The 14,573-nt window shown below is 41.7% G+C and overlaps 1 protein-coding gene across 1 annotated transcript in view; it reads right to left on the reverse strand.

The window, feature by feature from the left end:
* The window catches only part of LOC143293058 (sorting nexin-8-like), a 25,591-nt gene that overhangs the window by 9,327 nt on the left and 1,691 nt on the right, over positions 1 to 14,573 (reverse strand). Inside the window, exons 4-12 of the mRNA XM_076603932.1 lie at positions 11,256 to 11,383; positions 10,510 to 10,693; positions 7,929 to 8,050; positions 6,360 to 6,440; positions 4,845 to 5,005; positions 3,717 to 3,849; positions 3,265 to 3,333; positions 2,198 to 2,314; positions 1,203 to 1,238 (exon numbers count right to left, since the gene is read on the reverse strand). Of these exons, the coding sequence (XP_076460047.1) occupies positions 1,203 to 1,238; positions 2,198 to 2,314; positions 3,265 to 3,333; positions 3,717 to 3,849; positions 4,845 to 5,005; positions 6,360 to 6,440; positions 7,929 to 8,050; positions 10,510 to 10,693; positions 11,256 to 11,383 (1,031 nt within the window). The remainder of the gene's footprint in view (positions 1 to 1,202; positions 1,239 to 2,197; positions 2,315 to 3,264; positions 3,334 to 3,716; positions 3,850 to 4,844; positions 5,006 to 6,359; positions 6,441 to 7,928; positions 8,051 to 10,509; positions 10,694 to 11,255; positions 11,384 to 14,573) is intronic.

Consider the following 14,573-nt stretch of genomic DNA (forward strand, 5'->3'; position numbering starts at 1 on the left):
ATCTTTTTCGCAACTGATCATACTAGGGACATTCCATTATAAAATGGAACTCATCCCAAAAGACATGTTACAAACCTTACATAACTGCAACTCTTGTGGTACGCCACTGCATCTCTCTATTTCTACTTCCAACTTATGATTACAACACTGAAATTTGACAAAGCTGATAACGTAATTGTCAGGCATTTGACTTATGCATTTTTCTCTTCCAAAATAACTTTTGAAATTTTGATAGAACAAACATGTTTCAACCACTTCTAGAGCCTGTCTCCATGAATTTTAAAATTTTATTTCAATGCACACACACACACACACACCACATACACCACAGGCACACACACACACTCACACAAAATGCCGCTGTTTACAGCTGACTCATCCACAGTGGAAAGAGGGAGGGGGGAGTAAAAAAAAAAAAAATCCTGGTCTGTATATCTTATGGGACAGAAACCCATGGACACTTGTGTCCAAGCGCCACTGGTTACCACAAGGCCACCGCTCATTACATGATTTACCTCATACAACCAGATACACTAAAAGTGGTATCCTTCAGTAATGGGAGGTTCTATGGACAATCACTATTGTATGTTCATGTCATGATTGTGATAGTAGCAATAATAATAACAATAGTAACAATACTTATACTACTACACATACATGGACAAGTGTGTGCACACACACAAGCATGCAAATACACACGCCTGCTCACTCACACACACAAGCAGTAAAATTTCAAGAAGCACATCAGTGAATAAGATGGTAGACAGACCGGAACTGGTGTGCTTTGAAAGACTTTTTATACTGAACTAGGGTAGTTTGTATACACTACAACTCCACCAAACTGTGGAATAATATCACTAAAAACACAACCACTATGCAAATCACAGAGCAAAATTGTTGTATTCTGTATCAATATTTTCAGACACACATAAACACACACAGACACATACACACACACACAAATACATGCACACACGGATATAAACATAAACTCTCTCACACACACATCACATGAGGAGACACTTAGAGGCACACACACACACACACACACACACACACACACAGAGCCCAAACAGGGCTGTCTCACTGTTTACACACTCAATTAACCAAAGATGGGGAGAAGGCGAGTATGTGTGTGTGTGTGGAGGGGAGGGGGGAGAAAGGAAAGTGAAAGCATTAAAGAATAAATACAAAATTCTCACCTCAAGAATTCTCTGCTCCAACTGCTCAACAGCACCCTTTAGACAGATCACCAGGTAATACTTCATTAATAACTGATGCCAACATTATTTTGATCTCTGGTCTTCAGCTTACAGTCAAAGTTATAGCAACATACGGAACAATAAAACCACTTCTCTCATAGAATGCATAAGAAGTAGCCATTTCATCATGAATTTTTACTACAATATATAGGGTAGATGGATGTGTGTATATTCAGGGGGGTGCATGCATGCGCACATGCGCGCGTGAGTGCATGCATGCGTGCATGTATGTGTATTTGTCACTGTGTGTGTCTGTGAGAGAGAACCAGAGGCATGAAAGGGCATGAAAAAGATGCTAAAAGACAGATTAAAAAACGCACACATAAACACAACACACACACACACACACACACTCACAAGAGCTACGACCACCATCACCACAGCCATCTTCCCACAGACAGTTCTCGGTTCAATTAAACCTGCACCCCACTTTCAGTTTCCATTTCAATGAGGCATCAAAGTGTGCGGACTGATCCCCATTCTCTAAATCACCCAAAAGTGAATGCCTCACCGATGCATAAACCCAACACACTGGTCAGGCTTTGAAAGCCTACCAAAATTCTAAAAATATATGCAGGGATATAAAAGTGAAATGAAATCAACATAACTGAGTAAACAAATGAGTAAATGAACAGAAAAAAAACAATGAGACAAAAAAAAAAGAACACACATATCACAAGCATATAAACTGTGTGCTGAGCACTCAGCTCTTTCAGGTCCGACCTTAAAACCCATCTCTTTCCATGATAGCCTCCCTCCCCTGCCTCTTTTTTGTCTTCAGTTTCTCTAGTTTAGGGTTAAGCCAGCATGGGAATGACTGGTGTGAAAGCGATTTGGTTTGTCTCTGCACAAGATTCAGCGCTATGTAAGTACTAATTAAAAAATAATCATCATTATTATTATTGCTCCCTCAGCACCTCTACCCCCTCACTGACCTCCCCAGCCCCGGTCTGCACGGTGGCCGACATCTTCTTCTTCTTGTACTGGCCCATCTTCTGGATGGCCCTCTGGTGCTCGTTCAGCAGGCCTTTCTCATGGCGGTCACACAGATCCTGGGGAACACACACACACACACACACACACACACACACACACCCTGGGCTGCTCAACTCCTGTCTCTCACAACACAAATGTCTGATCAGTGCTTTCTTCACCGCAACAGGAAGTCGTTTACAGTGAAGGACCTAACTCTCAAACTAGGAGGCAAGACTGCACTGGCTCTCAGTGCTGCAGCCTTGGGGACAATGCGGCATTAGCAGACGATCACAACGCCAACTGTCTTAAAGCCCTGTTGGTTGAGAGAGTGGGGCTGTAACTTGGGCAAGGCACTCTCCACCATGATCAAAATTCCAACCCAGATAGTTGGGACTGCAGTTGCTCTGATGGCCACAGCCGGACACAACTGACAACCACACATCCCATGCCTAAACTGACAACCATACATCCCATGCCTATGTTCAATTCGTACCCTTTTCTAGTTTGGGGCCCTCACAATTATTTATACACTTCAGAAATAAATCAATGACAGAGCTGTCACTATAATCCATACGCTTCAGAAAAAGAATACATAAATAAACATGGCCATCATAATTTATACACACACAAAAAAAACACTTTCAAATAAACACAAATAATCATCTAAACATTCACATTTTCTAAAAGCTTAGGCCTTGCTTTTAACATAATGGAACCAAAATAAAAATTAAAAAATAATGCTCCATTATCTATTACCATAGGTAAGAAGACCAAAACCAATGTGAAGAAATGAAAACGCTTTTTCAGTTGGTATGCTGATTTTTCAGCTGTACAATTCTAACACCCTGAAACTGCCAGTTCTGTTGTGCAACTGATTTCAAGACCAGATCAGATAGATAAAACCCCTGAGAAAGTTATCCGATATGTAAAAAAAAAAAAAAAAAAAATTAATCACAATTAAAAACCTTATCTACAAAGACACAAAACTGAGGGCCAAAGAATGAGTGAAGTGAAGAAGCATACTCACCTTATAAGCGATGAGGATGTCTTGGAACATGGACAACTTTTCCACCACTCCATCCTCCAAGTCGATAGCCTGAAAATGATCACACATTAAGGTTTTAAAGAGCGCATTGCTCTGACATGCTCAAAGAGGAAATTCCCCCTCCCCTAAAATTATTTTTACTTCAACAGACTAACCATGACCCACTGGTGCAGACTCTGGCAAGGATCTGATTCCTGTCCAGTGCAAAGTACCACTTCACCCAAGTGTAGAAATAGAAAGTACCTGCAGCTAGAGAGAGAGAAACAGAGAGAGAGAACGATAGAGAAAGAGACAGGGAGACAGAGAGAGAGAGAAGAGAGAAAGTCCAAGACACTTCTTTCACCATCAGGAAACCACTTGAAAGGCATCCAACAATCAAATATCCAGCTTTCAAAACACACACGCACACACACACACACATAAACACAACCCACCGACTGCGTGGCTCTGTCAGAGAGGGTGGCATACTCCACGGACAGGTGTTTGAATCCTTTCTGCAGGGTGGGCCAGGTGTCATTGGTGCCTGTGGCCCAGGCGGTCAGGGGTGTTGAGTCACTGCTCATCGTGCTGCACACGTCACACACCGACCAACAACACTTCATTATCATTCAAAGAGAAATGATGGGTGCAACAGCTGAGTGGTTAAAGCATTGGACTTTCAATCTGATGGTCCCGAGTTCAAATCTCCGTAATCTGGTGGGTAAAGGCAGAGATTTTTTCTGATCTCCCAGGTCAACATGTGTGCAGACCTGCTAGTGCCTGTGCCTGAACCCCCTTCGCGTGCATACACAAACAGAAGATCAAATACGCACGTTAAGGATCCTGTAATCCATGTCAGCGTTCGGTGGGTTCTGGAAACAAGAACATACCCAGCATGCACACCCAGAAAACGGAGTACGGCTGCCTACATGGCGGGGCAAAAACAGTCATACATGTAAAAGCCCACTCAAATACATACAAGTGAACATGGGAATTCCAGCCCATGAACGAAGAAGAAAAAGAAACAGAAATAGTCGACATGTTTGCTGGAGTGGTGGCCTAATGGTAAAGCACCTGACAATGAAGGCAGAGTCCATAGGACACAGTGCCAGATACACACAGGGATACCAATACAGAAAACCGGTAATATAGATATACTCCCTCTCGTTAGAGCACCACAAATTAAACAGGAACAAAATGTTTGTAATTTTCAATCACCATCTAAGCTCTTGAGCTTAACTTCTATTCACAGTGTGAATTTAGACACACACCCCACCCTCACCCCCCCAAAAAATCCATACATAAAGAAGCAAGAACTCAATATGATTAAGCTGCAAACTTATTTCAAAAGGAAAAAAACCATAAAAAAACATAGCAAATATACAACTGGTCTGTGAAGCAATCTTTCCAAAAAAAAAAAACAATAATAAGGACCTGTCAACATCACCTTCAAAATGATATTTTTCAGATGGTCAGTTACAGGAAGGCATCAATGCCAACAGGGAGACCTGCACCGCATGGAAACACCCCACCCATCAGGGAGCCCCAGGAAGGACCACCACCACCACCCCCACCAGCAGTACCTGAGCTGGCGGCCAAACTGCAACATGTCCGTGGCGAACCCTGTAGAGCGGATGACCATCTGCTCAGCGATGTCCTTCATCCGGGACACCGTCTCCGTCAGCATGCGGATGTGCTCCTTGCTGTTGGCCAACTGTGTCTGTGTGTCCATGGGAACCAGGTCCTGACCACATGGCAAGGGGGAGGTCAACCATGCATCACTGGACGAGTGAGCACACCCAAACAAAATGCAATGCAAAAATGACCCGTGAAGTGGTTAGTGTCACAGACAAATGACTGGGAGAATGTGGGTTCAATCCCTGTCAGAGGGTGGGGTTTTACTGGCTGGTCGCCAGCTCCTACCCAGAGCTGAGTGTGCCCTGGGCTCAAATGGGAAGACTGGGACCACACTGTCAAGGATCATCCACTTCATGGAACCATCTCTGGGAGTGTTTCTCAAACTTCCTGACCCACACCGCAGGTGTCTGTATCTCTAAACCTGGTTGACACTGAGTTACATATTATGAGTTCAGCCTTGTAGAGTAGTCCCTGACCTAAACAGACTCCACTGCAGCATCTTCATCAGCCCTACACTGTTCCTTATCATCAAAGTAAGATGACAAAAATGCCCCCAATTCTGGGACACCAAAAAAAAAAAAGAAAAAAAAAAGAGGAACATCTAAAAACTGGCTTTAAAAAATTAACCCTGACTTATGAAGTTGTGGTACTTTGGCAGAGTCAGTTAGGCGTTGGACCCCTGACCCAACATTCACAGGTGATGAGGGTTCGAGGACCTGTTTCCGCATGGTGTAGTGTCCTTGGGAAAGGCACTTTCATCTCATTTTCACTCCTCACTTCACATGTATGTCAACAGATGCTGACTTTGGGTGGGGAAGGTTAAAGCAGCAGGAGAGGATTGGGCCCCACCTTTCTACACCGAGCCCTTGACACAGTGGATATCACTTCACTGCTTTGAATGCCATCAATGGCTATGGGACCTTCTAACTTTGAATATTATCAATTTGTAATTTCTTTGGTAATGATCATTTTACAACTGAACAGATTTTGCCCTATTGTCTACACATTTGGTCCTTTACTTACCCCTTGTAATATATGAAAATGTGTTTCCAGTTCAAAATATTTCTCATTCTTTTCATCATTTCACCTTTGTTTTTTTTTCAAAAACCCAAAGCACTGGTCAGTCCTTGAGATCCTAGCCAAGGCATGTATAAAACATGAACATAAAATGAGATAAAAATAAATATATAAAATAATTAAAATTAATAAGTAAATACATTAAGATATAATAAAAATGAAACACACGTGGACAGCAAATGATTGAAATGAAATAAGCAAAAGATGAGCTACATTCTACAAACTTATGCACATCCACACATGCGTGCATACTCACACACACAAGCAAATGCACACTAACACACACACACATGCAGTTAATGACGCATATGTACATTATGTATGTCTCATAGAATAAGAATTCACGTCACTTCAGTGCCAACATGACAATCACCACCCCTCACTTTGGCTTTGCTGGCCATGTTGCTGGTCATGAACTCATCTGGAATGCCTCTGAACTGCTCTCGGATCTTGTGCTGCATATCCTGATCAACAACAACAAGAAACACTCTGTGCCAAAATCACACATACCCATTTTCATTGTTTTCTTATGGAATACTTACAGCTTTCCTAACTAAACACTCAGCTTACAATTACATCATATACTGACATATGCTAACAGTTGGGCCAACAAGACTAAGAGCTTTATGACCGATGGTTTCTCCACTGGAATAGGAATTCATTTACAGCTTAGCCTTTTGTGAAGGACTATGACTCTCAAACTAGGAGGCAAGATTGCACATGCTCATAGTGTTGTAGACTAGGGGGCTATTTGGCCTTTGGGGACCATCCCGATGCTGGCTGTCATAAAAACCGTTTTGGCTAAGTGAGCGGGGATGTAACTTGGGCAAGATACCATCCACTTCAGTCAAATTCTAGACCACATAGGACAGCAGTTGCCTCCTCTGCTGTTCTGATTTTGGGATCAAGGCAAATCAATCTGAATACCACTGACAGTTAAAAAAAAAAACCCACCCAACCAAAATATCAGGTTACTTCACATTTTAATGAGAAGTGCGGATTCACTAAAAAAAAAAAAAAATTAAATCAAAAAGCAAGCAAAATCTCACTAATTTTTGTCTGTGAAGTACATATTCTTGTGTTTAATGGTACGCGCACACACACACACACGTGTGTGTGTGTGTATGTGTGTGTGTGTGTGTGTGTGTGTGTGTGTGTGTGCAAAACACAGTAAACCTTACACATAGCATGCACATATACACAGGCATGATCTTCAATGTTGACCTGGTCTGAATAAACCAAGCAAGGGTAAACAATGTATACTGTAAAATGTTCCTCACAAATCACATCACCACGCTACTGCTTCACTTCACATAAAACCATTCTAAATGTTTAATAAACTACTTAACAACAATTCATACCCATTCTTTCATTTCAGATGTAACTTTTATATCAAATGGGTACCCCTTATTTAATATAGATAACATTTGAGCTAAATGTGCAACAAATTCACATTTCTTCACAAACACTTCAAAAACCTTTATTCATCTATACTCATGGGCTGAAACTGTAACATACACTCCCATACAGCAGGCTTTTATGTGCAAGATCCTTTTTTACCTTGCCATGCAGGCAGCCATACTGAGTTTGGGCATGCATGCTGAGCATATGTTTGTTTCCACAATTCACTAAATGCTGACATGCATTACAGGATCTTTAACATGTGTATTTGATCTTCTACTGCAGGTGCATAATACACAAAGAGGGTTCAGGCACTTGGAAATCTGCATATCTGTTGTCCAGAAAAAAATTTCCACGCTAAACCCATCATGTGCTACCATACCCAAGACTCTCAGGTGAAAATCCAACCCTCTGACAACTTGGCTGTTGTGTCCATAGTTAACAAAAAAATCTTACCAGAAACTTACAGTGAGGAAAGCATTTTACAGTTATCAAGGAAGGTTACATAAAAGTCCTGTTGATTTGTTATCAGGAACAAACACGTCACCCACGTTTCCAGAGTATGTGAGGAAGAACTTGAGAAGCTTGTCCTCATATATCTGGGGATGTCTGGCCATGATGTTGATGAAGCGTCTCAAGGCTTTCTTCCGCTGCTCAATGAACTCACGGTTGGCTGGAACAAGGGAAAGCTAGGGCTTATATCACTGTTCTAAAATGACAGTTATCAGTCAAACAAATGTATAAAAACATTAAAAAAATATCTTAAACTAAATTTAAGCCTTGATGCTCATCAGTAACGGGCTTCCACCTCACTGAGATAAGACAGAAGCTTACAGGTCATGATGTCAGTGAAGGGCTGTCACCTCACTGATAAGACAGAAGCTTACAGGTCATGATGTCAGTGAAGGGCTGTCACCTCACTGATAAGGCAAGCTTACAGGTCATGATGTCAGTGAAGGGCTGTCACCTTACTGATAAGACAGAACTTACAAGTCATGATGTCAGTGAAGGACTGTCACCTCACTGATAAGACAGCTTACAGGTCATGATGTCAGTGAAGGGCTGTCACCTCACTGATAAGACAGAAACTTACAGGTCAGGATGTCAGTGAAGGGCTGTCACCTCACTGATGACAGAAGCTTACAGGTCAGGATGTCAGTGAAGGGCTGTCACATTACTGATAAGACAGAAACTTACAGGTCAGGATGTCAGTGAAGGGCTGTCACCTCACTGATGACAGAAGCTTACAGGTCAGGATGTCAGTGAAGGGCTGTCACCTTTCTGATAAGAGAGAAGCTTACAGGTCATGATGTCAGTGAAGGGCTGTCACCTCACTGATAGACAGAAGCTTACAGGTCAGGATGTCAGTGAAGGGCTGTCACCTTTCTGATAAGAGAGAAGCTCACAGGTCAGGGCGTCAGTCACCATTCTGACTTTGGACTTCTTCCTCTTGGGATTGTATTACTTTTGTTCAGCTCAAAACAAATCACGCTACAGGTATGTTCACAAAAAGTAGTCACTACCTTTAAAACTCATGCCAGACTGATCTCATTACACCAAGGTTCAATAGTACAGGAGTTTTGAAAAGAAATCTTAATAATACTTTCTATGACTCTTCAATTGTACTTCAATCCCAGACATTTTTTTATATTATTACTTCAAACATTTTTTTAAAATGAAACCTAACCTTCTATGACACTTAACTGTACCTCGATTCCAGACTTTTTTTTTTTTTTATTACTGCCAAGGATGTAAAAAACAAAAACAAAAAACCCCTAACTTTCTGTGAAAATTCAACTCATTTCCTTCCCAAACATTATTTTTTCTTTTTAGCTTTAACCCCTAGGCTGCCTGCATGACGAGATAACTCGTCATGGCAAGCATGTATGCTTCGCTGCCTGCATGACGAGATAACTCGTCATCGAAATATTCTGACTTTTCCCTGCTTTGCATTCAGTTCGTTGACAAAAATGCTGGTAGCTTTAGCTTGGGGAATCTTTCTGGATTCTATTCATAGCTAGAAACACCATCTGCGTCATAAGGCAGTCCTTTATTTGAACGTTTTGGTTGGGTTACTGGCCGCAGTCTTTGCCTGGCTCCTCTCCTCGCTCGCTCAACAAAATGTCGGACTGACTCCGTGCTCAAGACATGCGCTCGTGGTGAACTAAATCAACCAAGATTACTTTCTTCAGCTAATGCTCAGAAAGAATTGGAGCATAAATTCGAAGGAGAAGACAGTGGTGAACATTTATAGGATGATTTGATAGAAAATAAAGGGAGCAATCAAGAGAGTGGCCAAGATACAACTATCAGTGAGTGATGCAGGCTGTTCAACTCTAGCAGACGAATTTTTAGCAGGGCACCGTATGAGCTATTTTCTTGGCACTCAGCCAACACGGTCTGATGAAGTGACGGTGTGAGAGGGGTGAAGAGGAGGGGGATGGAGACTGAGGGGGCGTGGCCTCACATCCATATTATCACTTGCAGAAGTCACAATGCATCTATTTCTTTTTCAGTTTTTTTATATTGTGGTTGTTCTAGTATGATTTTGTGTGTGCAGATATCCATTTGTCCAGAAAATGATATTTTTGTGCAAATTACCAGACTAATGTTTGTAATGAACAAGTTGAAAATGTGACAAAAAACAAAACACTGATTTCAAAACAACAGCATGTCACTTAAAATGCATAAAATGGGAAAACATCATGTGTTTTGTATTCTTTATTCATTTCCCTTTCAGAAAATATATACTTTTATGGGTCTTTCTCCAATAACAAAGAGCACAGAATTTTTTGAAAATTTATACCCGTTTTTTGTGAAAAAACCCTGGCAAATAGATTTCACTTAAATCTTATTTTCCTGGCAGCGAAAGGGTTAAGGAGTTGAAAAAAGAAATCTAACTTTCTGTGACACTTCAACAGTACTTCAATCCCAGACCTTTTTTTTTTTTAATTCAAGGAGTTTGAAAAAGACACCAAACTAACTTCAGCTGCACTTCCAACCCAGACCTTTTCTTTTTTCCTTCTGGGGGTTAAAAAAAAAACAAAAAAAAAAAAACAATAACAAAAACCTAACTGTCTATGACAATACAACTACACTTCCAAGCCAGACTTTGACAACTCAGCACTGTACCTCCCAGCATTTTCTTGGGGGGCAACTTGGGCAGGATGCGGTAGGGAAAACGCATGACGATCATCTCGTAGAGCGCCACAAAGTCGTTGTAGCGGCGCAGCACAGTGGTCTTGAAGCGCTGGCTAGTGACCTCGTACTCCACGTGCTTCAGGATGAGTCCCTTCTTCTCTGGCACCAGCTCCACCTTATAACAATAATAATAATAATAATAATGATAAAAACTGAATTTATACAGCACCTTCCCAAGTAAAACATGACCAGTTGCACTGTACTTTGTAAAAACTGATGAGTAAAACATGCATTCAAACACAAAGCTGACAACTTACAAACAAACCCCTGCATAAACATCCAACCAAACACTAACAGTAATTCATGTTATACACACACACAACACATCACACACAACTCTCAATTTGTGTGTACATATCAAGCATAGTAATACCTGAATGATAAAACCTCATATCACAACACCAATAAAACATTACTTCAAACCTACTTCAAACCATGTCACAAAATTTAAAACCAAATCTGAATACTTAAAAACAATTACATACATCACAATGCTCTCACAACGCACAACTCAAATCACAATACATAAAAATCACTCTCATTTTCCCTCCCTCCCCTCAACAACTTAGGCTAGACAGAAAAACAAAACAAGCGCACAACTAGCACTGTTGCAGGCATCAAGGAGAGGTGAAATTCAAACAATGCATCTTAACTTGTTCTTGAAAATTCAAAATCACCTTGATGTTGTCAAGACTGCACAGGTCTGAGAAGCTGAAGCCCAGCACGTTGGGTGTCCGCTCACGCCGGAGTCGTACACTGGCTGCTCGCATATCCGACAGGTCGCCCAGGTTGGGCTTGGGCAGCTCTGCAATTACACAAACATCACCAGTGTCCAGACTGAAACCTGTATGGAGGGATAGCAACATCTCCATGAAACACATTATCAGACTTCACCAGTGAACAAGAGTACCAAACCATCAGGCAGCACACAGGACAGCATGAAGATCTGCTGATCATCAGTTAAGAAAAGAAAGCTACACTGGTATGGCCACCAAACAAAATCCAATGGCCTTGCTAAAAGAATCCTCCAAGAAACTGTTAAGGGAAGGAGAGGGGGGGAAGATAGAAAAAAAAACAATGGACTGACAACACTGAGAATGGACAAGAAAACTATTTGCAGAGACCCAGGCTTTGACACACAACTGACAGACCTGGAGAAATCTGGTGAACGGTTAACAATAATGGTATTCATATAGCGCTGAATCTTGTGCAGAGAAAAATCAAAGCGCATTTGCACCAGTCATTCACACGCATGCATAACTCTAAAACTGGAGAAACTGAAGACAAGGAAGAGGCAGAGAAGGGAGGCTATTTTGGGAAGAGGTGGGTTTTAAGGCCAGACTTTAAAGAGCTGAGTGTGGAGACTTGATGAAGCGAAAGAGGAAGTTCATTCCAATTGCAAGGTCCAGAGACAGAGAAAGAATGGCGGCCAACAGTCGAGTGTTTGAATATGGGTATGTGTAAAAGGGGTGGATCTGAAGCCGATCGTAGTGAGCGAGATGGAGTGTGGAGGTGAAGGCAACCACAGAGGTAGGAAGGGACAGATTTGTGAATACATTTAAAACACAGAGTGCTGATTTCATACTTTATTCTGTGTGAGACAGGAAGCCAGTGGAGATGTTGCAAAAGAGGAGTGATGTGCTCAGATCTGTTCTTTCTGAGGACGAGTCGGGCAGCAGAGTTTTGTATGCGCTGCAGAGACTGAATGGATGAAGCAGGCAAACCAGACAATAGAGAGTTACAGTAGTCAAGGCGAAAGAGAATGAGAGAAACGACAAGTCTAGATGTTGCGTCAATGGACAGATATTTCCGGATGGAACTGATGCGCTGCAATTGACAGTAGCAGGACTGACATGTCTGACTGATAAATTTTTGCATGGACAGTGTCTTGTCAAGGACAACGCTGAGGTTCTTGACTGAACTGGAAAGAGGGATGGATGTACTGCCAAGTTTGACTGTGTCAGTTGTGATGGAAGAGAGTTTTTGTTTAGTTCCTATGATCACTGCTTCAGTTTTGTTCACATTCAATTGTAACTTATTTAGAGTCATCCAGTTCTGAATGTCCAGGAAGCAGTTGGATGTTTCTTGCAAGAGCAACGACAGTTTTTGGGGGGTATCACTCTTATGGAGTTGAGTGTCATCAGCATAAGAATGATGACTGACATTATGGTGGTTGATAATTTCAGCAAGAGGAGCAGTGTACAGTGTGAAGAGCACTGGGCCTAAAACAGATCCCTGTGGGACTCCATGTTCGATTTTAACAGGTTCAGACTGGAAATTATCAACAATGACAGACTGGAATCAATCAGTGAGGTAAGATTTGAACCAGTTTAGAATGGTGCCATTGATACCAAATGTAAAATGAAGACGGGAAAGAAGGATTGAATGGTCTATCGTGTCAAAGGAGGCTGTCAAGTCAATAAGAGCGAGAAGGGAGATCTGTCCTGAGTCGGATGCTAGCAGTAGGTTATTCAGGATGTGGAGGAGAGTGGTTTCGTTACTGTGGTCAGCACAATAGACAGACTGAAATGGGTGGATGAGATTGTTGAAACAAAGGTGGTTGTTGAGCTGCTTCAGGACAGCTTTTTCAAGGAGTCTGGATAGGAATGGAAGATTAGAAACTGGTCGATAGGTTTTCAAAATGTTTGCATCAAGGTTGGATTTCTTCAGAAGAGGTCAGACGATTGCAGTTTTGAAAATGGATGGAAACGTTCCAGTGAGAAGGGATGAGTTGACAATATTGGTGATTGTGGGGAGAAGCTGTGAGACACACTGGGAAAAGACAGAGGCTGGGATAGGATCGAGCTCACAGGATTTTATTGTCATTTCTTTCAGGATTTCATGGACTTCTGTTTCAGTTAATGGATTAAAGGAATGGAGAGGAGTGTCATTGAACTGAGGATCAGAATGAGCAGGTTGGAAAAGCATTTGGTTCAAGATGGTACAAATATTTTGGACTTTGTCAAAAAAGAAAGAGGAGAAGACATTGGGGAGTTCATATAAAGTGTAGGCAGAAGGAAGAGGAGTCTTTTTTGCAGTATTGAGAAATTTGACATGATAGAGTAAAGAGATTTGGTGGATGTGGCATCAAGAAGTTTGTCTTCACTGATGAGATCATATGTTTGACTTTATTTATTTGTTTTCAGAAGACTTGATTGTGGACTTTCAGTTTTGTTGATCGCCATCGCCATTCCAATTGGCAACGTTTGCATTTTGCAAGTCGAATGTCTTGTGTGTACCATGGGGCGGAAGGTCTATCAGGGAGCATGCGGGTAGTGAGTAGTGCATGTTCATCCAGCAGCTGAGAGAGGACAATGTTGTAATGTGTAGAGATGTCGGTGTGGGAAGAAATTTTGGAAAGGCGTTCAGCAGCTTGAGAAGAAAAAGTGTTAATGTTGATGGATTTCAGGTTGCGACAAATAACAGATTTTTTACTTCTGGTAGGTTTTGAAATATTAAGCAAGAATATGACTGAAGAATGGTTGGAAGAGAGTTCGTCAGTTACAGTCACTGACGCAATCATGGCATCAGAGTCACATGTGATAAGCCAGTCCAATGTATGGCCAGATCTGAGTGTTGGATCTGTAACGAGCTGAGAGAGAGAATGATTGGACAGAGATAGACATAGGAGCTTGACATCAGTGGAAGTTTGGTTGTCGAAATGAAAACTGAAGTCTCCAAGGATGATAAGTTTGCCAGAACGAAGGTTGTAGTAATCAAGTAATGTTTGGAACTCATCATGAAACAGAGAAGACGTTAGGTTGTTTTTACGACTAGGCGGAGAATGACAGAGACAACAGAAGATGGCTGAGTGACCGGGAACATTGAGAGTGGCTTAGAGCATTTCAAAAGTGTCATGTGGAAAGGCGTGGTTATGAGAGAAGGACAGGGAAGATTCCAAGATGTCTCTATAGACGATGGCGATGCCACCTCCACAAGACAGCCCAAAATCTCAGCCCAACTCGACTTGGGAAACCATCCTTGCTAGTTTACAC

The sequence above is a fragment of the Babylonia areolata genome, chromosome 18 (assembly GCF_041734735.1).
Source record: "Babylonia areolata isolate BAREFJ2019XMU chromosome 18, ASM4173473v1, whole genome shotgun sequence".
Lineage (NCBI taxonomy): Eukaryota > Metazoa > Mollusca > Gastropoda > Neogastropoda > Buccinidae > Babylonia > Babylonia areolata.